This window comes from Siphateles boraxobius, unplaced genomic scaffold (assembly GCF_051911475.1).
Source record: "Siphateles boraxobius isolate OS27281-9 unplaced genomic scaffold, OSU_SipBor_1 6, whole genome shotgun sequence".
NCBI classification, from domain to species: domain Eukaryota; kingdom Metazoa; phylum Chordata; class Actinopteri; order Cypriniformes; family Leuciscidae; genus Siphateles; species Siphateles boraxobius.
The window spans coordinates 40257298-40284571 of record NW_027509186.1 but is presented as its reverse complement, the minus strand read 5'-3'; the positions used below and the strand labels follow the sequence as shown (position 1 = coordinate 40284571).

The 27274-nt window shown below is 39.6% G+C and overlaps 1 protein-coding gene across 1 annotated transcript; it reads right to left on the bottom strand.

Annotated features, from left to right (window-relative positions):
- Positions 1-10574: 10574 nt before the first annotated feature.
- LOC143715423 (uncharacterized) lies at positions 10575-25848 on the bottom strand. Its single transcript, XM_077207202.1, has 3 exons — positions 25811-25848; positions 12168-12402; positions 10575-11923 (listed from the first exon to the last, which is right to left on the bottom strand). The coding sequence occupies exons 2-3, from the start codon at positions 12250-12252 to the stop codon at positions 10899-10901; spliced, it is 1110 nt and encodes a 369-aa protein (XP_077063317.1). The 5' UTR covers positions 12253-12402; positions 25811-25848; the 3' UTR covers positions 10575-10898.
- Positions 25849-27274: the final 1426 nt, after the last annotated feature.

The following is a 27274-nucleotide window of genomic DNA, read 5'->3' as shown; positions in this document are numbered from 1 at the left end:
ACGATCGAAGCTACTGGAGTGATAACAGAGCTTTTTAACTCCATATCTTCCCCACGACTCACATACAGCTTCAGCATGTTTACATGACACACGCGAGTTTTTCTTTGCCGATCAGGAGTCCGAACAACATAATTCGTTTCATTCAGCTTCTTATCAATGAAATATGGTCCAGAGAATCTAGCCTGCAATGCAGCACCCTGAATTGGCAATAAAACCAAGACCTTGTCCCCCTCAGAGAACGAACGAAAAACAGCACTCTTATCAAAACGTGTTTTCATTTTCACTTGCGTTCTTTCCAGTGCAATCTGTGCTAATTTACAAGCATTATGCAATCGCTCTCTAAAGGAACTGACATAATCCAGCAGATTACAGTCCAATCTCTGCTCAGCCAGCCAGTTCTCTCTCAACATCCTCAGTGGGCCCCTTACTGTGTGTCCAAAAACCAATTCTGCTGGACTAAATCCCAGCGACTCTTGAACACTCTCACGGACAGCAAACATAAGAAGAGGCAACCCCTCGTCCCAGTCTTTCCCTGACTCAGCACAATATTTACCCAGCATAGACTTCAAGGTTTGGTGGAACCTTTCGAGAGCACCTTGAGTCTCTGGATGATAAGCACTAGATGTAATGTGCTTAATTTTCAGTTGGGACAGTACCTGTTTAAATAATCGTGACATAAAATTGGTTCCCTGATCCGTTTGGATCACCTGTGGAAAGCCGAAGGTAGAAAAAAACGTGATTAGGGCTTTCACCACAGCCTTCGCTTTTAATGAACGCAACGGTACTGCCTCCGGATAGCGAGTTGTCGCACACATAAGCGTAAGCAGGTAGACATGTCCAGATCTTGTTCGCGGTAACGGTCCAACACAATCCAAGATTACTCGTGAAAAAGGTTCTCCAATGACAGGGATAGGTTTAAGTGGAGCAGGATGTATAATCTGGTTAGGTTTTCCTACGACCTGACACACATGGCACGAGCGACAGTACTGCGCCACATCAGACTTAATGCCAGGCCAGAAAAAATAACGCAAAATGCGATTATAGGTTTTTCTAATACCCAGGTGTCCTGCTACATCATCATGAGCCACGCTCAGAACCTGTTTTCGAAAACACTTAGGCACAACCAGTTGAAAAACCGTATCCCAACCTAACCCATCAGAGCCGGTCGGAGTCCACTTTCTCTTTAATACCTCATTATCCCAAAAGTAACCTATTGATGTATTCTCAATCTCATTTAATTTGAACGCTACCTTCCTGCAACGCGACAGAGTAGTGTCTTTTCTCTGTTCAGCAGAAATCGCGTCTTTATCTATGGATAACAGATCAGCCGGTTCTAGTTCAGCACCACTAGTCACGGACAGCGACTCAGGATCAGACAGCTCAGGTTGAACCTTGCAAACTTCGCTTTGAACTTGCTCCTCAGCTGCCAAAAAGGTATTCGAAATATCAATCGACTCGCCAAACTTACGCGCTTGAGCCCGCGTCACTACACACGCAGCAAACACTGAAGGAAACTCTGATGCCAACTCACCGGAAGCAACAGAGTCAAACACGGATTTTCAACGACCTCGGGAAATGGAAGTACTTTCCCTCCAGCGAGATCGTTACCTACAATTAAAGCCACGCCACTCACAGGTAACTTATGCCTCACTGCCAACTTTACACAACCTGTTACTAAACCGGATTGAATGTACACATGATGTAGCGGTACTTTCAACACCCCCAACTCAATCCCTTGAATAAGAACATCAGACCCACAATAACTCTTCTCCGAAAATGGCAACACACTAGCCAATACAAACGACTGATTGGCCCCTGTATCCCGCAACATAGTCACAGGAACCAAATCACGTTCGGATTCGCCGAGGGAAATCATCCCCTGACACACAAAAGGATCATACGCGGCATCAATATTCGAACGTTGACTGCAAATTTTCTTAACGAAACCAACACTTTTGGCTGTTTTCCCTTTATTTTTACTTTTCAACAAAGGACAATTCGCAACCAAATGCCCAAGTCCGTGACAGTAAAAACATTCACGGGCTTCAACGGGTATTGCTGGCTTAGTTGAACCCATTTTCGGAAGTTTAGCATTTTTATCCAAAGACGGAGAATAGAATTCACGACGCACAGCAAACGCATTCTTGTCAGTCAAGGTAAACTCATCTGCACAGACAGCAGCCTCAGCAAGAGTACCAACTCTCTTTTCGTTCAAATAAACGACAACTCGGTCTGGCAACGAATTTTTAAAATCTTCAATCAACATTAACTCACGGAGATTCTCAAAATCAACGACCTTGCTGGAGTGACACCATCTACTAAAAAGCACAGTCTTCTCCCGCGCATATTCTACATAAGTTTGAGAGGCAGTTTTAACATGTGCACGAAACTTCTGCCTATACGCCTCTGGCACTAATTCGTACGCCCTTAGTACCGCACTTTTCAGTTTATCGTAGTCCAAACTGTCACCCACAGACAAGGTGGAGCAAACCTCCTGGGCTTTCCCAGTTAACTTACACTGTATCAAAAGAGACCAAACTTCTCTCGGCCAGCGCAACGCAGCAGCTATACGCTCAAATGCGCCAAAATAGGAATCTACCTCATTATCCCTAAATGCAGGCACCAAGGTTAGATGACGACTAACATCGAAATCAGCAAGCTGATCAGACGCCACAGGCGAAGGCACAGAGGGCAAGTGATAATCAACACTAGTGGAGGGTGCGTCAAATTTAGTCCTAACTGAACTGAAACGACGATCATCAGTCTGCGTTTCCAGTTCACACTGCCTAAAACGTAACAATTGAGTAGTGTGCTCTTGACGTTTTATTTCGAGATCTAATTGCTTTAATTGAATAGCCAGTTTTAAATCCCCCGAATTTACACCACTAAGTGAGCGCAAAACGGGATCGGAACTCGCAACATCAACGCTATCTTCATCACCTAACTCAACGTTAGAACTAGACTGCAAAATACCCTGCTTAATTAACGCAGCTTGAATTACGTTTCGCAGTTGCTTCTTTTTAGCAGTTCTTAAAATCGCAATATCATAGCAATCAGCAATTAAGACTAAATCAACTTTCCGACAGGACTCCAAAACTTCACACGAGGGAGCCTGTTTAAACGCCTCAAGACTAAATTCCATTTATCAACCTACCACTACCCCAACACGCATGAACAAACTGCCAATCAAAAATATAAAATGTGTACTCACCAGCAAGGTTGCAAACTTCTCAATTTGGATCGGGCAAATTTCCAAATCAAAAATAGAATTGGACGGACGAGCCCCCAATTATTACGCCCCGACTCTAGGGGAATATAAATCACTAAAGAGGCGTAATAAATAACTATTGGGTTGTGGTATGGAACCCCAGCAACGAATCACTCCGGTCGATAATCAAAAAAAAAACTCATGCACAAAATTAAATCAAAAGTAAGAAATTTATTAAAGAATAACAAGTGAAATAAAGAGCAAATCTTCAGGGTGTCCAAAAGGCCAAAATAACAAACAAAACGAATATAAAAAGTAAAAGGGGAAATTAATAACTTACTCAAATAACAAAAGAAAATACATTTATCTTACCTAACTCCCTGCCCAAAAACAGAGATCAAACAATTTACAAAATAAACAAGGCAGGACACCCCTACGCTCCACACTGTTAAGATGGTTTAGACATTAGGAGAACGGTTCAGAGATTATCACAAAATGCACGTTCACTTGAACTAATCAAAGTTTCTAATACACAATTTGATCATCGGCCGGAGGAGGGATTCCAGAGCTCTCAACCCACCTGCGACCGAACCAAGAATGAGCTCCCAGACGAGTGCCAGCAGCGTCCTTATAAAGACCACGCCCTGACTGGACAACCAATGGCGTTCGTTCACTTCAATCATTGGGCAACCTATTAAAAATCAGGAAAAAAAAACAAACAAAAAAAAGAGAGAGAGAGAAAAGGAACAGAGCAATAAAGAAAATAATTAGCTACACAGACACAGGTCGTAACACACATGTATTTTAAGTTCCGTTAAAGAGGGGTAGAGGTGGGGTCACATTTGAGCATTTAAAATTTAATTTTACTTGAAAGTAACGCAATAGTTACTTTCTTAAGTAACTAGTTACTTTTAAAAATTGTAACTGAGTATCTAATTTAGTTACTTTTTGGAAGAAGTAACTAGTAACTGTAACTAATTACTTTTTAAAAGTAACTTGCCCAACACTGACTGCAGCTATTAACACCAGACAGAAGGAGATTCACATCACCATTTGGAAAGAAGCATAAATGGATGGAGAAGCATAGGTTACTGTAAAGCTACGTCTTAGTTGGTGCTTATCTTGGCGAAAGCCGAGTACAAATCAGCATGAAGTTTTAACATCTACTCTCGTGTAATGGAAATCTGATTGGTTGGCTTGAAAACCAATAACAAGACTCCCTGAATCACCGACTGTGGAAGAGGAAAAATACATGGTGGAAGATGTTTATGTTTAATTTGTTTAATGGATTGAACACTTCAATTTAAGTTCAAGTAAACAAAAATATTAACAGCAGAGATGTTCTGTAAAATCAACTATCATACTAAAAATATATACTGTATTTTGTAATATACTATTTTAGGATGGAAAGAGTTCACATTGGGATGCAGGCTTGTTCCTCTCTCTGCAAAAAAAGAAAGACATGTGGGTAACAATGCAAACATATATGTAAATATAACTGCAAGTGAAAATCTTGGGTGTGTGACTCATAAGACTTCTATATAATTACTCTCATAATTAGATTTTTATTTTTTTGCAGAGAGGGGAACAAGCCTGCATCCCAATGTGCTGATAGTTGTTTTTACAGAACATCTCTGCTGTGAATGTTTTTGTTTAAATAATTCCAAGGATATGAAGTAGATTGATTATTATCGTAACATTATTACATTGCATTTCTACGTTTATTTGATGGCTTTTTTTATTGTGATGACAGTGATGTACCGTTTTTACACACTTATTTCATTAAAAGGGGATAAGTCTGTCCATCTTCATTTCTGAAAATGTGTAAAATTTGAGACCCCAGCTCGGTCACATTAATATTTCACTAATGTTAATTACATAACTTGCAGTTCAGAAAGAAGTTAGAACTACCACTTGAGGGGTAGCAAACACTGGGACATGCCATTATGTACAGTAATAGTACGATTTGATTTTGATTAAAAATAAGCTAAAAAAAAATAGCTTAAAAATAAGCTAAAAAATAAACTGTGGTCGTCGAGTGGTAGACATTTGAAATTAAATTGAAGTGTTCAAGCCATTAAACAAACATATTCCACCATGTATTTTTCCTCGTCCACAGTAGGTGATGCAGGGAGTCTTGTGATTGGTTGTCAAGCTAGCCAATCAGAATTTAGCAGCTGGGTTGTGTTGAGAAAGCGAGCTGTCTGCGCTTTGGAGAGCGCGTACGGCTGGTTTGAAAGGAACAAGAAAGTGAAACTTTGCACATGCGAAAGAGAACGTCTGCGCAAATCCAAATACTTGATTTTAAATGCAAAATTGATTTTCGTTCACTCTAAATATTTTCTTATCTGCGAGACGAACATTTTTCAATTCAATTCAATTCAATTCAAATTTATTTGTATAGCGCTTTTCACAATACACATTGTCTCAAAGCAGCTTTACAGAAATTGCATTTCGGAAATGTACATAGAAAAATACAGTTAGTTAATCAAGTATTAATTTATGGCATAACATATCGCCGGCTTTGAGTCGTCTCTTCACAGGCGTCGAGTCGTCTCTTCACAGGCGTTGGGGCATCTGAAGTCTCCGTGAGAGGCTGGATACAAACTGGAGCTGACGAACGCTATTTACCTCGGGACTAGCGTCCCGAGATAACAGCAGAAAGGCAGATGGGAAATAATTAGCATAGCTGATGTTCATAATGTTAATGCATTCGAACTGATTCAGCAGTAGTATCAAAGGTTAAGCATTAAGTGAATGCTTGGTTAAAGAGATGCGTCTTTAATCTAGTTTTAAACTGGGACAGCGAGTCTGAGTCTCGTACAATATCAGGAAGGCTATTCCAGAGTTTAGGAGCTAAATGCGAGAACGCCCTCCCTCCTTTAGTGGACTTAGATATCCTAGGAATGACCAGAAGCCTCGAATTTAGTGATCTTAAAGAGCGCGATGGATTGTATGGCGATAGAAGGTCTGTTAAATACACAGGAGCTAAACCATTTAGGGCTTTATAGGTCAGTAGGAATACTTTGTAATTGATACGTAACTTAATAGGTAACCAGTGTAGAGATGATAAAATAGGTGTTATATGATCATATTTCCTTGATCTAGTAAGAACTCTAGCAGCTGCATTTTGCACTAACTGTAGCTTGTTGATTGAGGATGCAGGACAGCCAGCTAATAAAGCATTACAGTAATCTAGTCTCGAGGTCATGAATGCATGAACTAACTTTTCTGCATCAGAAACAGATAGCATGTTGCGTAGCTTAGCAATGTTTCTAAGGTGGAAAAAGGCTGTTCTTGTAATATATGAAATATGATTTTCGAAGGTCAAGTTGCGGTCTAGTATAACACCCAGGTCTTTTACTGTAGTGGATAAAGTAACAGGACATCCTTCTAAATTAAAGTTGTATTGTAAGGGATTTTGTGGGTAGTTTTTTGGACCAATAAGTAATACCTCCGTTTTATCTGAATTTAATAGCAGGAAATTACACGTCATCCAGCATTTTATATCATTTAGACACTCTGTCAATTTAGATAAGTTAGTGTTTTCATCTGGTCGTGATGAGATATATAATTGAGTGTCATCAGCATAACAGTGGAAATTAATTCCATGTTTTCTTATAATATTACCAAGTGGCAGCATATATATTGAGAATAGCAGAGGGCCTAACACCGATCCTTGCGGCACTCCATAGTCTACTGACGTTATCTTTGATTTTTCCCCATTTAAACAGACAAAATGGTAACGGTCTGATAAGTACGATATAAACCAGCTTAATGCCTGTCCCTGAACACCAGTGTAGTTTTGTAGTCGATCCAAGAGTATTTTATGATCGATAGTATCGAACGCAGCACTAAGATCGAGTAGAACTAGTATTGAGATACAGCCTTGGTCAGAAGCTAAAAGTAAATCATTTGTAATTTTAACTAGCGCAGTTTCTGTGCTATGATGCGGTCTGAATCCCGACTGGAATTTTTCATAGATATCATTTTCTTGTAAGAAAGAGCACAATTGAGCGGACACAATTTTTTCTAGTATTTTAGACATAAATGGAAGATTTGAGATGGGTCTGTAATTTGCTAAGTTATTTGGATCTAATTGCGGTTTCTTAATGAGAGGTTTTATTACTGCCAGCTTGAATATTTTTGGAACATGACCTAAAAATAAAGACGAGTTAATAATATTAAGAAGAGGCTCTTCGACTACAGGTAACACTTCTTTCAGTAGTTTAGTGGGTATTGGATCTAATAAACATGTTGTTGGTTTAGATGCAATGATAAGTTTATTTAGCTCTTCCTGTCCTATAGTTGTAAAACGGTGTAGTTGTTCTAGAGGGGCCATAATTGAGGCTGAATCATAAGACATCATAGAGGATTGTATATTTACAATTGTGTTTCGGATGCTTTCTATTTTCTCATTGAAGTAATTCATAAAATCATTACTACTATATTGTAATGGAATATTTTGCTCTGGTGATGTTTGTTTATTTGTTAGTCTAGCCACGGTGTTGAATAAAAACCTTGGATTATTTTGGTTATTTTCTATTAGTTTGCGGAGATGCTCAGCCCTGGCTGCTTTTAAAGCCTTTTTATAACGTGACATACTGTCTTTCCACGCGATTCTAAAGACCTCTAAATTAGTTTGTTTCCATTTACGCTCTAAGTTACGAGTTTCTCTCTTGATTGCATGCGTAGCACTGTTGTACCATGGTGCTTTAGTTTTCTCTCTAACCTTTTTTAATCTAATTGGTGCAACAATATCTAGTGTACTAGAGAACATGGTGCTCAAACTGCTAGTCATTTCCTCTAGTTCATCTGTTTGTTTGGGTGCACTGCGCAGCTGAGATAGATCAGGTAAGCTATTTGAGAATCTATCTATAGTGGTTGGAAGGATTGTTCTGCCTGGTCTATAACGTGGCGCAACATGACAAATTTCAGCAGTACGTATTATACAAGTTACCATGTAATGATCAGTGAGATCATCACTTTGCGGTATAATATTTATATCAGTTGGATTGGTTCCATATGATATAATTAAATCTAGTGTATGATTTAGACGATGAGTGGGACCACTGACGTTTTGCGTGACCCCAAAGGAGTTTAATAAATCTGTAAACGCAGTCCCTAACGCATCATTTGTATTATCTACGTGTATGTTAAAGTCTCCAACAATTATTGCTTTATCGACATTGACCAATAGATCTGAGAGAAAGTATGCAAACTCTTTTAGGAAGTCAGCATAGGGCCCTGGAGGTCTATATAGGGTAGCCAAGGCTAGAGATAATATGGATTTGTTTCTTGCATCTAAGAGCGTAACATTTAGCACAAGTACTTCAAACGAATTAAACCTGTGACCTGTTTTCTGAGTAACATTAAGAATATCTCTATAGATTGTTGCAACACCGCCGCCACGACCGATCAGACGGGGCTCATGCTTATAACAGTATCTTGGCGGAGTAGACTCATTTAGACCGAAATAATCATTTGGTTTAAGCCAGGTTTCAGTAAGGCAAAGTACATCGAAACTATTATCTGTGACCATTTCATTTACAATAACCGCCTTAGGTGTGAGCGATCTAATGTTTAGAAGACCTAGCTTTAGAAATTGTTTTTGTTCACTGATATTTAGATTTTCTGGTTTAATTACAATAAGATTTTTGCTAGATCCTACACTAGATTTATTGTTTGGCCTCACTAAGCGAGGAATAGACACAGTTTCTATATAATGTTCTACACTACTTATATCAATTAAGTTGGGACAGCAAAGACTGTGATTTGGACTTTGACTTACTAGTCATATGGTGTGTAACGTCTTGGAGATGTTGTCCGACAGAACAGCCGCTCCGATTCTGCTGGGGTGCAGGCCATCAGCGCGGTAGAGCCTAGGTCGCTCCCAGAACAGATTCCAATTATTTACAAAGAGCAGTTTCTGTTCATTACACCATGACATTAACCATTCATTTAGAGCAAATAATCTACTGAACCTTTCTTGTCCTAGTCGGTACGTGGGAAGCGGTCCAGACACGATGATCGTTGCTTCAGGCGATGTGCTGCGAACCGTCTCGATCAGGCTTCTGTAGTCCTTCTTCAGAACCTCCGTCTGCCGCAGCCTGATGTCGTTCGTCCCCGCGTGTAGGACCACAGCTCCGACGCGCTCGTCACCGTTCAGGATCTCGGGAATCTGTGCAGCGACATCAAGAACACGAGCACCAGGAAAGCAGTGAGTGCGCACCTTACGCTTACCTGAGGTAGCACGGACATGACGGACCACGGAAGTGCCGATGATCACGGCGGTGTCACGTTCCGGCTCGCGAAGAGGGGAGAAGCGGTTCCGGGTGGAGATCTCGAAGACCGGGAGGGGCGGGGAAGTCCTTGGTCTGGTCCTGGCTCGTGTCTTCCGCTGTGGGATCACCCAGGGTCCATGGTGTTGCCTCGGTGCCGGAGTGAATGAAGGCAGAGATGATCGCGTCCTTCTGGGCAGAGAAACGCACGGAGTAGACGAAGTCGGAGTCAAAAAGTTACTAACCACTGACTTGTGAGCATCGGCGCGTGATGTTTCAAGCGTTGATCGCCGATCTCGCAGCTCGGCTTGCTTCACCAGCAGAACGCGGATCTGTTTCTCCACCGACTCCAGCTCCAATCGTACCGAAACCAGCTCGAATGTGTCCTCACCTGCACTCAGAGGTAACGTTAGACACACATCCGATATGTTCGCCATTATAACAGATGAACAGTAAATTAGTAGTGATACTACCAATATCACTACTAATTTAGGACTGAAATGATGGATATAACCCGTATCCTTTCAGTCAAACGGGTGTAAAATGAGAGGGTCGATAGGCGCGAGGCCACGCGTGAAATGCTAGCGGGCTAAAGGCTAGTAGCCGAGATTCGGAAAGTTGGATCTAAGTAGCGATATCAAAGCAATCCGATTGTTTTTTTATAAGGAATAGTGTCGAGGATAAGTTCACATGATATAAAAATAGAAAGTGCTTGTTTATAAATGAGTGGTAAAGAAGAAAATCAGGGATTAATGAATCAATTCGACGGAGCTCCAAAAAGCTCCTCAAAACTTAATGAATCAATTCGACGGAGCTCCATTGATTTTTCCTCAAAACTCAGTTCACGCGCGTGTGAAATGCCCCTTTGCGCGCTCAAAATGTGATCTTGCGCATGCAGAATTGTGACCGAAATCTAATCCCATAATTTATTGGTACTTTTTGGTAATTTCATGACTTACTAAATGACAACATAACTACGACACTCCGTGCGTCATTTATTTATTAATTTATAATGAAGAAATGATATACAGCGCGTGCCGTATTTGCAGTATAACGGCTGACAACAGTGACAAGACAGGAAAGTGTGTATTCCTAAGGTGAGACTTTATTTCATGACAAGTTATAAAAATAACATTATAATATGACAAAAATCTCTGACCGCAGATAATGAATCAGGAAAACATGTTTTTCTCAGTTGCTTTTTTTTTTTAAAGAGTCTGACAGAAGTCTCAATAGCTTTCATGCTAGTCTTTCAAAATAAAAGCCTTGCATCATAAAATCATAGAATTATGTTTGTTTTTGTTTCTTTGAATGCAAACTCCACGACCAAATCTTTTGGAAGCAACTCCAAATTTTGTTCATCTCACACCATTTACTTGAATGTATTTGACATGAAAATGAAATGTTGCTCATTGTGACGACTTTTTAGGACATATCTTCATGTGAGTCAGAAGGCTTATTTTATGTTTGAAGCTCTTCTCACACTGAATACAGTAGTACAGCTTCTCTCTAGTATGAATTCGCTCGTGTGATTTCAGGTGTCCAGACCGAGTGAAACTCTTGTCACAATATGAGCACTTGTAAGGTTTTTCTCCAGTATGAATTCTTTGGTGCTTTTTCAGTTGACTAGATGTAGTAAAGCTCTTCCCACAGTCCAAACACACATGATCTCTCACTTCATTATGTGTTTTCTGGTGCAGTTTAAAATTGTCCAGCCTTGAAAAACTCTTTCCACAGAGCGAACACACATAAGGCTTCTCATCTGAATGAACTTTTAGGTGTTTTTTTAGATTTGATGATGAAATAAAATCTTTACCACACTGATCACAGCTAAATGGTTTTTCTCCAGAGTGAATGTGCAGATGATAACTGAGAGGTGATGCATCATTGAAACTCTTTCCACACTGAGTGCATGTATACGGTTTCTTTCCAGTGTGAATTCTCATGTGTCTGTCAAGGTTTCCTTTCTGTGTGAAACTCTTTCCACACTGAGTGCATGTATACGGTTTCTTTCCAGTGTGAATTCTCATGTGTCTGTCAAGGTTTCCTTTCTGTGTGAAACTCTTTCCAAACTGAGTGCATGTATACGGTTTCTTTCCAGTGTGAATTCTCATGTGTCTGTCAAGGTTTCCTTTGTGTGTGAAACTCTTTCCACACTGAGTGCATGTATACGGTTTCTTTCCAGTGTGAATTCTCATGTGTTTGTCAAGGTTTCCTTTGTGTGTGAAACTCTTTCCACACTGAGTGCATGTATACGGTTTCTCTCCAGTGTGAATTCTCATGTGTGTGTTAAGGTGTCCTTTCTCTGTGAAACTCTTTCCACACTGAGTGCAGGTGTGCGTCTTTTTGGCTTTTGTTCTCTGAATTGTAAAGTTACGATGTTCCTCCTCCACTTCATTCAGTTCTTGTCTTTGCTCTTTCACTCTCACCTGGTCTAAAATACACAGAAATACAGTTAGAATCAGTTCAAGTGAACCATTATTTAATAGCAGAAAGCAACAGAGATCAGATCTTTCACTTTTTGTTCTGTCATTCACTTGTTTATATAGTAAAAATATGTTTGACAACTGCTGGTTATGATCATTTAAATGCCTTTCTCCATTTATCACCCATATACTGATTATTAATTCACATCTACCAAAGCAGTCAACAATGAAGAATCAAGAATGGACACCAACCTATTTGTTCCTCAGTATCTTCATGTTTGATTCTGGATGGTTCTGGATCACTCATGTCTTCAATCTCCTCTTTAATAAACTCCATCTTTAACAGTCACACAGATTTCAGCTGCTACTCCTGGAGTTTGTCCTTCTCTTGTAGGATGATGGGAATATTCCCAGTATTTATTGGTGAATTGTTGTGGGAGGGGCTTCACTGCAGGTGTGAACTGTGATCACTGTGTTTTTATCCAATCTGCATTTAAAAAGTACAGGGCCATCAAGTTTAACTGAGCTGCTGAAAAGCCTCTGTCTCCAAAAGTTCCCTGTTTTCAGCTCATTCATTATGGTGATGTTAAATTCAGGCAACTTTACATCTAGCATACATCTAGTCTGACGTCGTCATACTCCGAGTCTAGTCAGAATATGAGTCTGATACTGCTCCATTGGGCTGTGATTATGGGGCGTGTTTCAACCGAACAAGGAAAGAAAATGCCTCTGCACTCAATTGCAGTGTTTCCCCTAGCATTTTATAAGAGGGCGCCCCGCCCTCCTTGAAGGTCAATTAAATTTGATTTTCTTAATAGCGCCAGATTACAATTTGTTATTTTATTAGACAAACTAAATAGCCCTTAAGTATTATGTTATTTATCTTATTTCCACGATGGCATGTCTTTTCTGTCTGTGTTTGCGCGTTTACAATTATCCCAATGAGTGCGCACATTCACAAACAAACAAACACTTGTGCGAGTGCGGGCGGTAATGCACTCACTCTGTGTGTGCGCGTTGCAGGAGAATAAAACGATTCGCGGGACTCCCGCAAACTAGAAATTTCTATGAATAAAACATAAAAACTAATACATTTTTATTCATCTGTTGCAGAAAAGCAACAAGAACAACTAAAACAAAATAGAAACGATTTACAGGCCAGAGTTTCTTTTTATAACATGTTTGCAGCGTTGAGCGATGTAGCCAATCACAGACATATGTGTTGATTTCTTGAACGCAATGGCCAATCAAAAGCATTCAAGATAGACTCTCCTGACCGCTCAAAACTGACTTTTTGTTCAGTGCTGAATTCTGTATGCTGGCAAATCCTCTAATTATAATAACAAACAAAGTGTATATATTATGAAAGATTCATTGTGCAGTCAGCTTCATTTATAATAACAGAGATGTGTGAGATCGCGATGAACTGATGTCAGCTTTTTAAGAATTATTAATGGAGCGCACTTTGCGGGCAGTCATGCCAAACCATCATGCACGCAGTATCTGCTTGCTTTTATGTTATAACACAAACAGTGGTTTGTGTGTTAATGCTTTAATAATTGTATTTTTTTTATTTATATTTATTTTTTATTATAATTTTAAATAATTTATTTAATGCAGTTAATATATTCACTGCAGCCATTAAAAGAAACAAATGAACACCATGGCTCCTTTAAGTCTGTCAATTTTCCCCAACCAACCAACCCAAAGCCCCCCAACAATAACAATCATAATGACTTTATTTTGTAATTATATATACCTCTGTTTTAGCTTTGTAGTTTCATCGATTGAAATTGTAACTCTCACGCTCACAGATGACGTGGTCGTTGAGCGCCCTCAGGCGACGTTATTATATTCGAATGAATACAAATCCTAGAGACGATTAACGGATATTTTTCAAATCATACACAAAATTATCATCTCTCCCTTTACTGTTTAACGAGTTAACAACAATGCCACAAATTATCAAAACAACTGGCTGTTAGTAAAACACATTAAAATGTGTTAATGCCTAAATAATGTATTTTAATAAAACAATTATATACCGGTCTATATAATTTACCTTATAAATATAAATTAATTTAATTTTAAAATGTATCTATTTAATATTGTAATAATGTCAAGTAATGAATGACTAATAAAAAAAAATAAAACTAGCATGAAATAAATGTTAAAGCAGGAATAAGAAAGCTGTAATGTACATCAAATGTACACTCGAATTCAGAGAGGATTGTGGGTAAAAGTAGTGAATGTAGGGAATGATGTCGTTCACTCAGAATTCGGACCACACTACAAAATGGCCGACACCCGATATAGTGCACTATTTAGTGGATAGGGAGCGGTTTCAGACACAGCTAAAGACCGGGGCCTTTATTTACATGAACTGCAGAAGGTAACAGGCTTTTATTTGAAGCAGGCTTTTGTTATAGGCAGGCCTTTATTTCTAATTTTATCTTTTTGATAAATAATAGGATTTGGCCGATGGACGATGCAATCATCTATTGCGATGGCTGACAGACATCACTATGTTGAAACGGCATCGCGATCCTCCCGCCCGCCATGTTTCCATGGCGACGCGTCATGCTTGGCATGTGATTTACCACAGCCAAAATAGTGCTGTATCATGACAGATGTAGCACTTTTATTTCTAAATATTAACAAACTTGCTTACCATGTCATCATCTATCTTCTATTCCGATTCTCATGCAAGTGAGTTTGCTTTGTCGTTTAAAAAACCTTTATAAATGATCTTGAGATGAACATGAACGTGAGATGAATGAACGTGAGATGTTTGTTTGGGCCGCAGTTCAGAGATTCCTGTCAGTTGGATTTATTACAGCACGTGAATTCATCAGTTTCTCCCGAAATACATGAAAGTAAGTGGCCGGTGAACTGGGAGAAGAATAGAGTAAACTTTATAGTTACTTACACTGTGTATCTGATATGAATAAAACACCTTGGCAAATATATTTAAATGAATTGTTATTGCTGCTTTCATAGACACCATTGTGTATTTTACAAACTATAAATGTATTGTTTTGCATTAAATTATATGTATTTAAATGTCTGAAACCTAAAATAAACATTATGTGGTTAGAAACACTGAATAGTTGAGATATACAGTATGACCAGCGCTGAAAGTCCGTCTTTAGCTCAGCGCCAGCCATAGCGTGAAAGCACAGTTTGAATTTGGCAGTGATGTCACGTCACTGTACATCGGCTCCTCAGTGTGTCAGCTGCTGCAGAGCGTGCCAAAATCGAAATTGCTGAAGAGATGTAGAGGAAAATATCTAGTGGAAAATGAGTATGTTATGTTATGTCATTATATGAAAGGCCTTAGGAGATAACCTATCGAAATTAAATTTTCCCCGGCCTTAATTTAAGACCGGCCTTTATTTGTTTGTGTTGACCCCTCCCCCGACCACTATCAAAAAACACTTCCTGCTCAGCTACTGTTCGGACGCTCTTGCTTACTGCTCCGCGCTTTGCTCTATCGCTTTTATATTTTATCTCCTTTTATCACCTAATTTTAACTTCAGCAAATCAGCACAGTTATTACTACAAAAAAAAGTGCAGAATTATTTTATTCGACCAGCCTCCCACTGAAAGCTTACATTCCGGGGAAGAGAAAACACAACTGCCTACATTCATAAGGATAAGAAAATGCCTCCTCTGGAATCTACTTGCTGCTCTAACTGCCACAGACTTTTACAAAGGATTGCAGTTCTTGAAACAAACTTAATTGTGGGACCACCAAACCAGACGGAACACACAACAGAGCTTCGTCATGGACGCCCTCAGCATACAGCCGGCGAGTCCCATGAATCTAGTGCTCCTCGACAGGCCATACTGAGTGTAGAGAAACAAGCAGATTGACTTATTAATCGATGGCACAAACAGGGAGCGAGACCCAAAGGCACTCGAGACATCAGATTGTCACGAGCATCCTCTACCCCAGATACGGCTCTGACAAGGATTGCAAACACTGTGGTCTCCTACCACCGCCTAGACATCTTGAGAACAGATTTGAAGTATTAATGAATGAGGAATCCCCAAATTTGATGAATGAACACAGACTGAATCAGCCAGTAGCTAACCCTGATGCTAACTGGGGCTCAAGGTCGAGCAGACAGCGGCACTCAGCTCAGAGCGCAGCCGAGCCCAGGACTCTGATAATGGGGGACTCCATAACCATAAAACATCAGTAGCAGGGATACAACTATGTGCTGCCTTTCACAAGCAGCAACTTCTGATGTAAACAGGGAAGAACATTCTGATGAAACATAAGACTGCAAATCGACTCATCATTCATGTGGGAAAGAATGATATTCATAAAGAGCAGTCGGAACTCCTTAAGAAGGATTTCAATGAACTTTTTGAAACACTTAAAAGACTGAAAGTTCAAACATTAATCAGTGGACCACTCCCAGCAAGAGGAACAAACAGGTTTTCACGGTTGCTCGGGCTTAATACATGGCTGCAAAAAACCTGCAATTAGAATCAGAATAAATTGTATTGCCAAGTAGTGCTGGCACATACAAGGAATTTGCTTTGGTAATAAGGTAGGCCTATTACCGAGGCTTCTATAATTAGCGCCAACTTGAGAAAAATTACACCATGACATGAGGAGAGGTGAGGAAAAAAAAAGGCGACCCCCAGACTATGCTCCTATAAGGAGAACAGTCTGGGAACAGAAAAAACACCTTAGCAACATTAGCACATAAACAGTACACTCTACAAACAAGACATTGCAACACGGTTGGGAGTGGGGGATGGAGGTAGTCCAGCCCAGGCAAGCAGCATCTGTTCCTGCAGCCATTATGGCGCTGGTCACAGACCCACCTGTCAGACTGGGGGAACGAAGCGGTGAAGGCGTGGGATGGGGTGTGGGGCAGGTGCGTATCTGTGTATGTGTAAGTTCATGTGTGTGTAGCCCTGGAGAGAGTCGCTAAGCCAGCACCATAATCTAGGAGCCTCAGTCTGCAGGATTGTCATAGCGATACACAGCAAGTTGCCATGGAGACAACCTTGATCAAGTCCCAGGCAGAGTCAACAATCACCAGGTGTCTGAGGAGTCGGGGAAGAAACGCAAGAGCGGCTCACTGCAGTGCTCTTCTGGGAGAGTTGTTGTTCCAGCAGCGGCCTTGGCCAAGGCCAGTGCTGGTAGGGGGGTGCCGAAACAGATAAGATTGGGATTTTTTGGTCTTGGGGCGAGTAGCCGCATTCAATTTATACAGGCTATTCTACTGGTCCATTTTGGTCTCTGAAACAATCCATTTGCCTTTGCAAAGCTGTGAGCTTCTCCATGATGTTATCCATATTGTGTTTCATAGACCCAGTCTGAGTGCTGACAGCTCTGCCCACCGCTTCAATCATCACAGGCAGCCTTGCGGGGCTTTTGACATCTGTCACCGTCTGCTTAGTTCCTCGATAAACCAGGGCAATGCCTAATCCAATCAGCAGAAGACCTGTTATCATGGTGCCGAATAGGTAGATATCTTCAATGTCCTCCACGGAAAGAGCCGCCAGACACACGACCCGCCACCTCTACCACGCGTCCATCGTGTAGCCAGCTGCGAACGTTCCGGCAGGGCAGTCAGGTTGCCCCAAACCCAAGCTTCTCGTTGAGAAGATGGTGTCAATTGCGTTGAGAGACCAGTTGATCAAATCCATAATTTCTTGGTTTTGGAGAGCAGTGTAGCGAGAGTCTCTCAAAGTACAAGACATTAGACGTGACGAGAGAAGCAAAGCAGGAGAGGTAAGGGGAGGGAGAGAAAATGCGACGCCTTCGTTTTTCTGAGCCAAGAAGAGTAATATAAGAAGGAGTGAACTTCATTGACAACTTCAATCTTTTCTGGAGTCAGAGGCAACTGTTTCAACGGGATGGCCACAACTTTAAAAAATAAATAATTCCTTAAATAAAACAATGTTCAATAAATAGGCAATGTTAAAAATCGTTTAATATTAATACAAATATTATATTCAAATCGCCAGTAGGTGGCGGTAACTCATTGTCTTTATGTGTGAGTCATCGAGTCATTCATTGAATCTCACGATTCGTTCAAAGCCACAGATTTCCTTGCAAAATAGAGCAATAAGCCTGACTATACTGTTTTAAATGTAGTAAATCACTTAATGTTACCCCTTTGTTTTGTTTTTAACTGTTGAAATTGTGTGGATATTCGGGTAACATTGCATCAACATTAAAAACACTGCTGGATATCAGCCTGCATTTTGTTCGCACAAACAGCGCAAACGGCTCGTGGCAGAACATAGACCGACTGAATGACACTTTAAGTTGAAAATCTCAAATGAAGATTGCTGAACTCCAGCTTGTCTGTGTTTTCAGATCATCCGTGCTTCCTGAGCAGTGTAGAGCGCGCACGCTAGGGTTGGGCGGTATTTTGGTAATATCGTATACCGCGGGGTCTTAAAATAGCAACGGTATCAGTTTCAATACCGTCATTACCGGCACTTATATATAATAAATAAATATAATTTATTCAATGCCCAAAAATGCTTATGTAGTTGTCATCAAGTGACAGTGTGGAGGAGAGAGAGAGAGAGAGAGAAGGGAGAGGCGGTAAATACTGACTAGGCAATTTGTAAATGTTGCAATAAAAAAGGTGACCGCGAGAGATGGAAACACCTCTAACCTAATGTCGCATCTCCGAAACAACCACCCACTCAGTGCTGCGAGGATGCATTTTGCCCCCGAGTTCATTAAATAAGCGCATTCGTTTATATTTGTTAAAATATTATAATGTTATTTTTTTTTACGTTGATAATGAAAACTGAACAGCACGAGTAAGATGGGATGCATCGGGAGTCAGACATTGACCACTTAATTAAGCTTCATTTTGTAAAAGGCCTTTCTTTACAGTGAATTTCGTTTTGTATAAATTGTATCCTAATTTTAATAATTTTTTTTTATCAACCAATAATAAATAAGAATCAAATATAGCAGACAACATAATCATGACATGATCGTGCGCTGGCGCGCCGCGATCACTTGCATTGAAATCTCATCATAAATTAACCGAAACTCAGTGTATGTCTCACAGACATGACAGATATCTAAATAAAGCTTGAAATTTCATTAAACGAAACAATTCAAAACGAAAAGAAATAGGCCACTCGCTGATTATTTAATCCATGATGTGCATTTCTCTCTATGCGCGTTCTATACGGAAATGGCGATCATCAAATTAAACGAAACTATTCAAAACGAAAAGAAATCGGCTAGCCTACTCTCTGATTATTTAATCCATGATGTGCATTTCTCTCTATCGTTCACTATGGAGATGGCGATTCGTCAATTTCTTTAAACGAAACAATTCAAAAGGAAAAGAAATATAGGCAGCATACTCTCTGATTAATCCACGATGTGCATTTCTCTCTATACGCGCGTTCACCACGGAGATATCAATCGTCAACTTCTTTAAACGAAACAATTCAAAACGAAAAGAAAAAGGCTAGCCTATACCTTCTGCTTATGTAATCCATGATGTGCATTTCTCTCTATATATGCGCGTCCACTAGGAGATGGCGATCGTCAACTTAATCTTTGCAGCACTGACAGAAAAGTTGTATTAATAAAAATCAATGGACGCGTGTCACCGGATTTACAAATGCACTTCTTGCTTGTTAATTTAATTTAAATGAATTAATAAAATGAATACAATTGTCATAATTAAAATAATTAAATTTTATTAATTGTCCCATTTTTGCTCATTTATAAATAGTATTTATATCTACCACCCCCTCAGCACCTGGGTTAAACAATTATTTGGCGCCACCATATTATAACGGCCCACGTATTAAAAATAGTCGAGTCTAAATAGGGCTCCGACTCATATTACATTTAATGCCGTCAACAGGGATCAGACACAACGTGCACGGGTTGGCCTTGATTTTTTTTTTTGTGTGTTTTTTATGCCCGATCTGGTATTCAGTTTCTGAACGGTGTAGACACAAGCCAACAGTTTGGTGACGCTGTCTGAGCCTTATGTCATAATTTTTAATTAGTCACGGTAATACCGTATACCCCGGTAAAATTGGGAGGAGGTTTGACGGTATCAAAATTTGGATACCGCCCAAGCCTAGCGCACGCGCATGGTTGCCAGCTACTATTGAATAGGTTGGGTAGAAAAAGTTATTTTAACAGAAAAGCTCTGATTTGGGGGTTAAATTAATGAATTCTGGCATTTGTGGCCACAGGGGATTAAACTGAAACTTTCCTATTTCAGACGACAAACTACGCTTGGCTAACGTTACTATTTTGTTCTGTAACTCACTTGCCTAGTAACCATTGTAACGGTGCGCACGCTTTCGCGCTTTCTGCTATGACGTGGAGTGCGAGGTGCACTCAACGTTGCATGAATTTTTAGTAACAATTAATTTTTTACGGTATGAACTTAATCCTAGTAAAGGCAAAAAATATATAGTACCTTTGTAACGAAATCCAAGATTTTGTATACCAAATTAAAGGCTTTTAAGGCCTTAATTTGAGATTATTTTTCAATGCTTTTAAGATCCCGCGGGTACCCTGATTAATGTGTCTTGTCCCCTAACAATGACAGTAAATTCATTATTAGGCTAACGTTACATTACATGAGTCACGTCACATAGTGGTCTATTTTCAGTTCAAAATGGCGGAAATAGACAAAAGTTTATTAGTTTGCCTGATTATTTTTGTAATTCGTTTAACATTTATGACCTAAAAAAAACTGTCAAATAGGAAATGTTTAGTTTAGCTATTTACATCTTATCTCGCACTTGACCGACCTGAAGCGCGTCGAGTGCGTTACACTTGGCATTAACATGCGACCTGTATCCGGATGTTGTCCACATACACATTGAAAAGACAAGTGTAAACTCGCTTCTGATGGGAATGTTATCCGATCAGCGTGTCCAGGTTCGGAGGTAGTCGAGGACGCATTGTGATCGGATCTCTGTGTAATGTAAACGCAATCCAGCCATCGTGTCTGCATTCACAGGTGGACGTAATTTAAATCCCCACCCAGTCTCTCCGAGTGACTGTCAGAAAATAATGGCCAGACGCAGTTTAGACAAGAAATGAAACTTATTCGAACCTTACAATAAACGTCAATCTTTAAAACAGTTTATTTAGACTTACATGATACTATGCGTGTCATTTTTCATTTTAATTGTGCAACATTATCTGAACGAGGCGATAGCCTACAATCACAGTCAGTCATGACATCTTAATGAAGAGCTGTACGCTGCTTTGCCAGAGGAATAATCAGAATCGGAATTTTTTATGTTTTAATTTAAATGTTGAATTTCAGCATGTTTATCCATCTCCCATTTCTGTCAATAGTCATTGCACGCTATAACCTTAAACCCAGATGATCGATGTGACTTTAACATGATCAACAGTTATTTTTGTATGATGAACTCTGGAAGTATTCCTTCGTTCAAAAAACTGAATTTGACTTAATTACTGGAGATTGCATAGGAAAGTAAGGTGAGTGAGTGAAAGCAATTGGGCCATTGTTTAATTTGTATAATCTTTAGGCTTCTCTTTTCTGGTGTCGTGCCACAGACCTAATTTAAATATTATGCAGGAAACAGAAATCCGATCAGTTATCCAGATACAGAGGCTACTTAATGTGTACAAATGTACGCACCATGTCCTGATTGGCTACTGATCCGATCTGCTTGATCGGATCACGGTGATCGCATGTTAATGCCAAGTGTAAACGCAGCAGTCACTCTGCTAAAATTCGCACTGCGAACATAAAGCCTGCCTACTTTGATTTGATTGGTCATCTCAAATATTCGGACATTGATGAGCAGTGACAGACTAATGAGGCTCAGATGAACACACACACACACACACACACACAAACTTCTGTTCTTGGCGCCGCTGCGGAAGAACGCGCTGATAACAAGACTGAAGCGAACACGAAGGCTTATCACATATTTAAAGATTGACAGAGAGAAAACAGGACAGAGTAACTCGGTGGATATAGCTCATATAATTTTTTTTGACGACGTAGTTAAGGCGGCAGGCGTGTGTTGCTTAGGCGGCCGCCTTAGTTACAAAGTGCTGCGGGAAACCCTGATGTAGCACTGTCTGATCATTTTTGTATTTTCTTTGATATATTAATCTCTCCTGCCATTGAAGCTAGATCTGTGTCTGTCAAGAAGAGATGCTTAAATGAGAATACTAGTGTACTATTTATGAAGGCTATATCTTTAACACCAAGCATATCTGCTGACTCTGTTGATTTTCTCCTTGATTCTTTTAACTCAAAAGTTAAGAGTGTAATTGATGATATTGCTCCAGTGAAAGACAGGAAGAAGAATGGCAGACAAAATGCACCTTGGAGAAACTCAACAGCAGTGCAAAAGATGAAAAGACAATACAGAAAAGCAGAGCGCATGTGGCGGAAGACAAAATTTGTAGTCCATTATAACATCTACAAAGACAGCATCCATGCTTTCAATAAGGAACTAGCCAAAGCTAGACAGACTTTCTTCTCGAATATTATAAACAGCAATATAAACAACACACGCACTCTTTTTGCTACTGTAGAGACACTGACAAACCCCCCAAGCCAGACTCCCAGTGAAATGCTCTCAGAGAGCAAGTGCAGTGAAAGTGACACGTGATGGCCAAGTATGGTAACCCAAGTAAGTGCACACACATTAGGAGCAGAGTAGTGAGTAGTGAAGACACACACACTGCAAACGTGGATACACACACCCGGAGCAGCGGGCAGCCTTGAGTGGCGCCCAGGGAGCGATTGGGGTTAGGTGGACAAGGACACCTCAGTCATATTCCTGCCGGTACTGGAATCGAACCAGCAACCTTTGGGTCACCAGTCCAACTCTGTTACCATTAGGCCATGACCTGGAATGGTTCAGGTCATACTTGGTAGGGAGAGATTATGATGTGAGTATAGGAGACCATAAGTCTGAAATGGACATCCATGACATGCGGAGTCCCTCAAGGCTCAATTCTTGCGCCACTCCTATTCAACCTGTACATACTCCCAATGAGCCAAATAATGAGAAAGAACCAAATCCCTTACCACAGCTATGCAGACGATACACAGCTCTACTTATCCATATCGCCTAACGATTACAGCCCCATTAACTCTCTGTTCCAATGCATTAATGAATTAAACAATTGGATGTGCCAAAACTTTCTTCAGTTAAACAAAGACAAAACTGAAGTCATTGCATTTGGAAACAAAGATGAAGTTCTCAAGGCAAAAATCGTAATTTTTTAGATTTTAATATCCAAACGACACATTTCTGAGCGCTTTATAAAACAGAAATTTGCTGTTGGTGTATTAGCGTAAAACAACATGCTCGCCAGATTGTTTATCTAAATAGCCCTATGTTGTTAGAAATTACTGTTTACAAGGTTTTAGGTTTTTGGTCATTTCCTCGATTTAATTTTTTTTATTCCTTTTTTAAATTAAAACTAACATCATAAAGTATGATATTTTTTTTACTTTGAGCAATTCTGGAGCTATAATTGACTCTTCTTAGGAGCATATAAAACAAAACAGCTCTTTGGAAAAAATGAAATGTAATATTGTAGTAGTTATAAACAAAAGTTTATTTTAGTTCAGATTAGTTTGCGGGCAGCAATTGTATTCATAATGTCAAAATAAAACCGACGTAATGTCACTTGAAGGCATTATAGCCTACTATTCCTGCCAAACTTCCATGGTTGCAGTTAGTGTTACTACAGTATATCCATGGTGAATGTTGCTGATCTGTGGACACTGTATAGTTAATTCATGGCGCAATGTTTCTTTCTGGTTTCCACGTCAGTGCTGTTAGATCCGTTAATAACGGAGAAATGTGACTGTTTCTCACTAGATTTCGCAGGAGTCGCAGCGATGTTATTACTTCTGCGGCAAATTCAAATGCTTCCTTTACTGAATCTCTTATTAGCGCTGTGTAGTAACAGTGTCGCTTGATCAAGATCGGCTCGCGCTGCTTTTGGTCCAAATGGATAAACGGTCCGTCAACCAAACAATAACGAGCAGTTTCGTTCCGCTTGCATTACGTTTGCCATTTGATGTTGGGCAATGTTGTGGTGGCTCCGGCGGATGAGCGCGCTTACCACGCGCAACACGCCTACATTTGAAATAACGAAATTTTGGTTGGCAGGAAAAATGACCTGAACTTTGGGTGAACTATCCCTTTAAGAGTTGCATTTAAGAGATAATAATGTATATTCATTGTACACTTATTACACTGATTTTTTTTACCACATAATTGACCCTTCGCTAAGCCCCGCCCTCCCTAGTTACTGTTGCTACGCCTATCAAGCTTTCGCGCCTGGCACGTCTATTACAGTGTGTATGCACCGGTGTCAGACATTCCCAATGAAATAATTAGTAATTTTTAGCGAACATGTGAAATATCTGAGAGAGCAAGACAAAAGGGACTGCCGTTTGGATTCGAAGGATATATCCACGACATAATATGCAACTGATTAGTGAATAATTTCATAAAAATTGAAGCTAAAGCCTATAACTTTAGTACCAGCGCAAGCAGCAGCTGTCCGATATGCTGACCATTGAAATGGGAAACACACAAATTGAAGAACAGATATGTTCGTGCACAGCAGGGTAAGTGAAATGTGAAAATAATCTAATAATTATAAATCAAACAGTTTATCCATATATTTTGTGGAATAAAACTAACACCGGGAGATCCGCGATCGGATTGGGTTAAAGTTACTCAGTCAGGGGTAGTAGGCCGTCGATTAACAAAATGCTGAAATATATTTTAAAGTAGCACATCATTCCACCGCTTGGTTTTTAGATTATCGGGAAGGAAAAAAATTCCAACCCCCGTCCAAACTTTTAGGATACCGGGTATCAAATTTGCACAATCCATACTCACAACGCTTCGACATGTTTCCCTCGCTCAAAAGCTTGCCAACGCCCCCCCACGCCTAGTTACGGTTGCTAAGACACGATTGGCCAGTGGCGGTTTTCAGGCGTGGCTTAGCGAAGGGTCAATTATGGGGACATATTGAATTGAGATTAAGGTTTTAAATCTTACCCGTTAAATCGACTTTGTACAGCGGACAAAACTCATCCAGACAAGATGATCATAACAATATTATCAAACTTTGTAAACAATAAATCAACTAATTTCATTTTCAAAACAATCAAAAATGGTGACGCAAGACGGCAAGACCTATTTGAATGAAATGAGAGCGTGCGTCCGTTGTGATAATACATGGATGTCCACTGTGTTATAATATATATTATAACACAGTGTTGCTATTGGCGACGGTCATTATGAGGAAGGAAATGCCACAGAATCTTGCCTTAAAAAGTACATTGAGCTGCTTGTTTTATTTGTTGTTTGTTGATTTTCAAATATAAAACTTGTTGAAATGTTTTCAGTGTGAGCATCAGCTCTTTTTGAACACATTCATATCGTTTTAACAAAACCGTGATAATATTGATAATATTGTCACGTCATGACATTTTCATACCATCCCATCCCTAAAACACACACGCCTTCAGATTCACTGTCTTTCAGGTTAAGGATGTTTGAGAAAAGACACATTACCGTCCACTCTAACAATAATTACAATGCATCTAATGTCATAGATTTAAATATAAATGTTAAGATCAAAATGAAAGCCACACACATTCACTAGACTAAACGACATTTCCACACACTCAATCCACAAAAATTATATGTGGAGAATTGTATAAACAGGAAAAACCGCGCGTTAATAAAACTCCAAAAAGACATCGAACTGTTGGCAGAAAAGCGCATACATAAACGTGTTCCGTTTTTTTTACACTTCCATAATTAACATAAACCTAAAAAAAATTACTTAATACAGCATATTTTCACTCTTTAACGCAGAGACCTACCTGACTGACTCTCTCCAGTCACGGGCTGCTTCTGAGTGAGTGCGCGTGCGCCCGGTCCATTACAAATGACGTCACTCACAGAACGAACTCAAAATATTATTCATAAACAAAAATATATTTTTTCCTTCTGTCGGCACAACAAAATAAAGATGATATACATTAAGCAAAATATTATTAAGCAAAAAAACAAACATTTAAAGCATATAGTTAATTGTTTCAGAATCGGAACAGTTACAAAAAAAACCTCTCAACACTAAAAATTCATTATTTGCACACACTTGCAACTTGCTACAGCAGTTTAATGCTTTAAATCAAGAAAAAAAAATCAACTCTAAGTATGTTTAACATTTTACAGCTTTTATTATTTTCTAACTACAGCAAATGACTCTTGTACAATCAGGAAATAATATAGTTAACATTGGTTAAGTAAATAACATGAATATGTCTTATTCGAAATACAAATAATTATTGACAGTAAATTAGGTCAGTCAGGTCTAGCGCTTTTAACAATATAGATTGTTTCAAAGCAGCTTTACAGTGATAATAGGAAATTAAAGTAACAGAGATTGTTTTGGCTTTACAGCAGCTCTAGAATAAAGTTATTGTCCAGCTAAAGTTAGTTTTGATCAGTGCTTCTCAACTGGGACATTTTACCATGGTCATTAAGATGTGACTGAAGCACACACACACACACACACACACACACACACACACACACACACACACACACACACACACACACACACACACACAAAATTACAAAAATAAGTTGCATGTTGTATAACTTTAAAAATAAAGTGACTAATTTTGATGAGTTGAAGTCATGTAAAAACATATGTTGTCGACTTACAGGTCATGTAGTTTTTTTTTTTAACAAAAAAGTTGGTCGAGCCACCAAAAATAAAATACAAAATAACACTAAGTGAAATAATGTGAAGTGGCATTTTGGGGAAACAGAAACAACAGTAAATACACAATACTAACATGAACTATTAATGAAACATGGAAACGTCTCAGGTTACGACTGTAACCTATGTTCCCTGAGAACAGGGAACGAGACAATACGTCAACGACGTTATGGGGAACGCCTCAGGCGTGACAGGTGTCTGAAATCACTATCAAATCACGTCAATCATATTGACCGGCGACAGCCCGTGAATCATTAGCGTGAATGATTAACGTGCGACCTGGAAGTATAAAGGGGCGCCTTGCAAACATGACAAATCACCTTATCGTCTGAAGGGACTGTACGGTAGGCAAGCCCCGAGGCATGGCAGGGAGACGTATTGTCTCGTTCCCTGTTCTCAGGGAACATAGGTTACAGTCGTAACCTGAGACGTTCCCTTTCGAAGGGAACTCAACAATACGTCAACGACGTTATGGGGAACGATATACCAACGCCGCCATGCTAAGGGGAGTGCATGCCAAGTGGCAGTGACAACTGTCAGAACCAGCAACTTCAAA

Bases quoted from the DNA above. Each gene is read 5' to 3' on its own strand.
- LOC143715423 (XM_077207202.1), bottom strand. From the start codon at position 12,252: ATGGAGTTTATTAAAGAGGAGATTGAAGACATGAGTGATCCAGAACCA. The intron at 11,924-12,167 runs GTTGGTGTCCAT...TGTGTATTTTAG, and splicing joins AGATACTGAGGAACAAATAG to ACCAGGTGAGAGTGAAAGAG.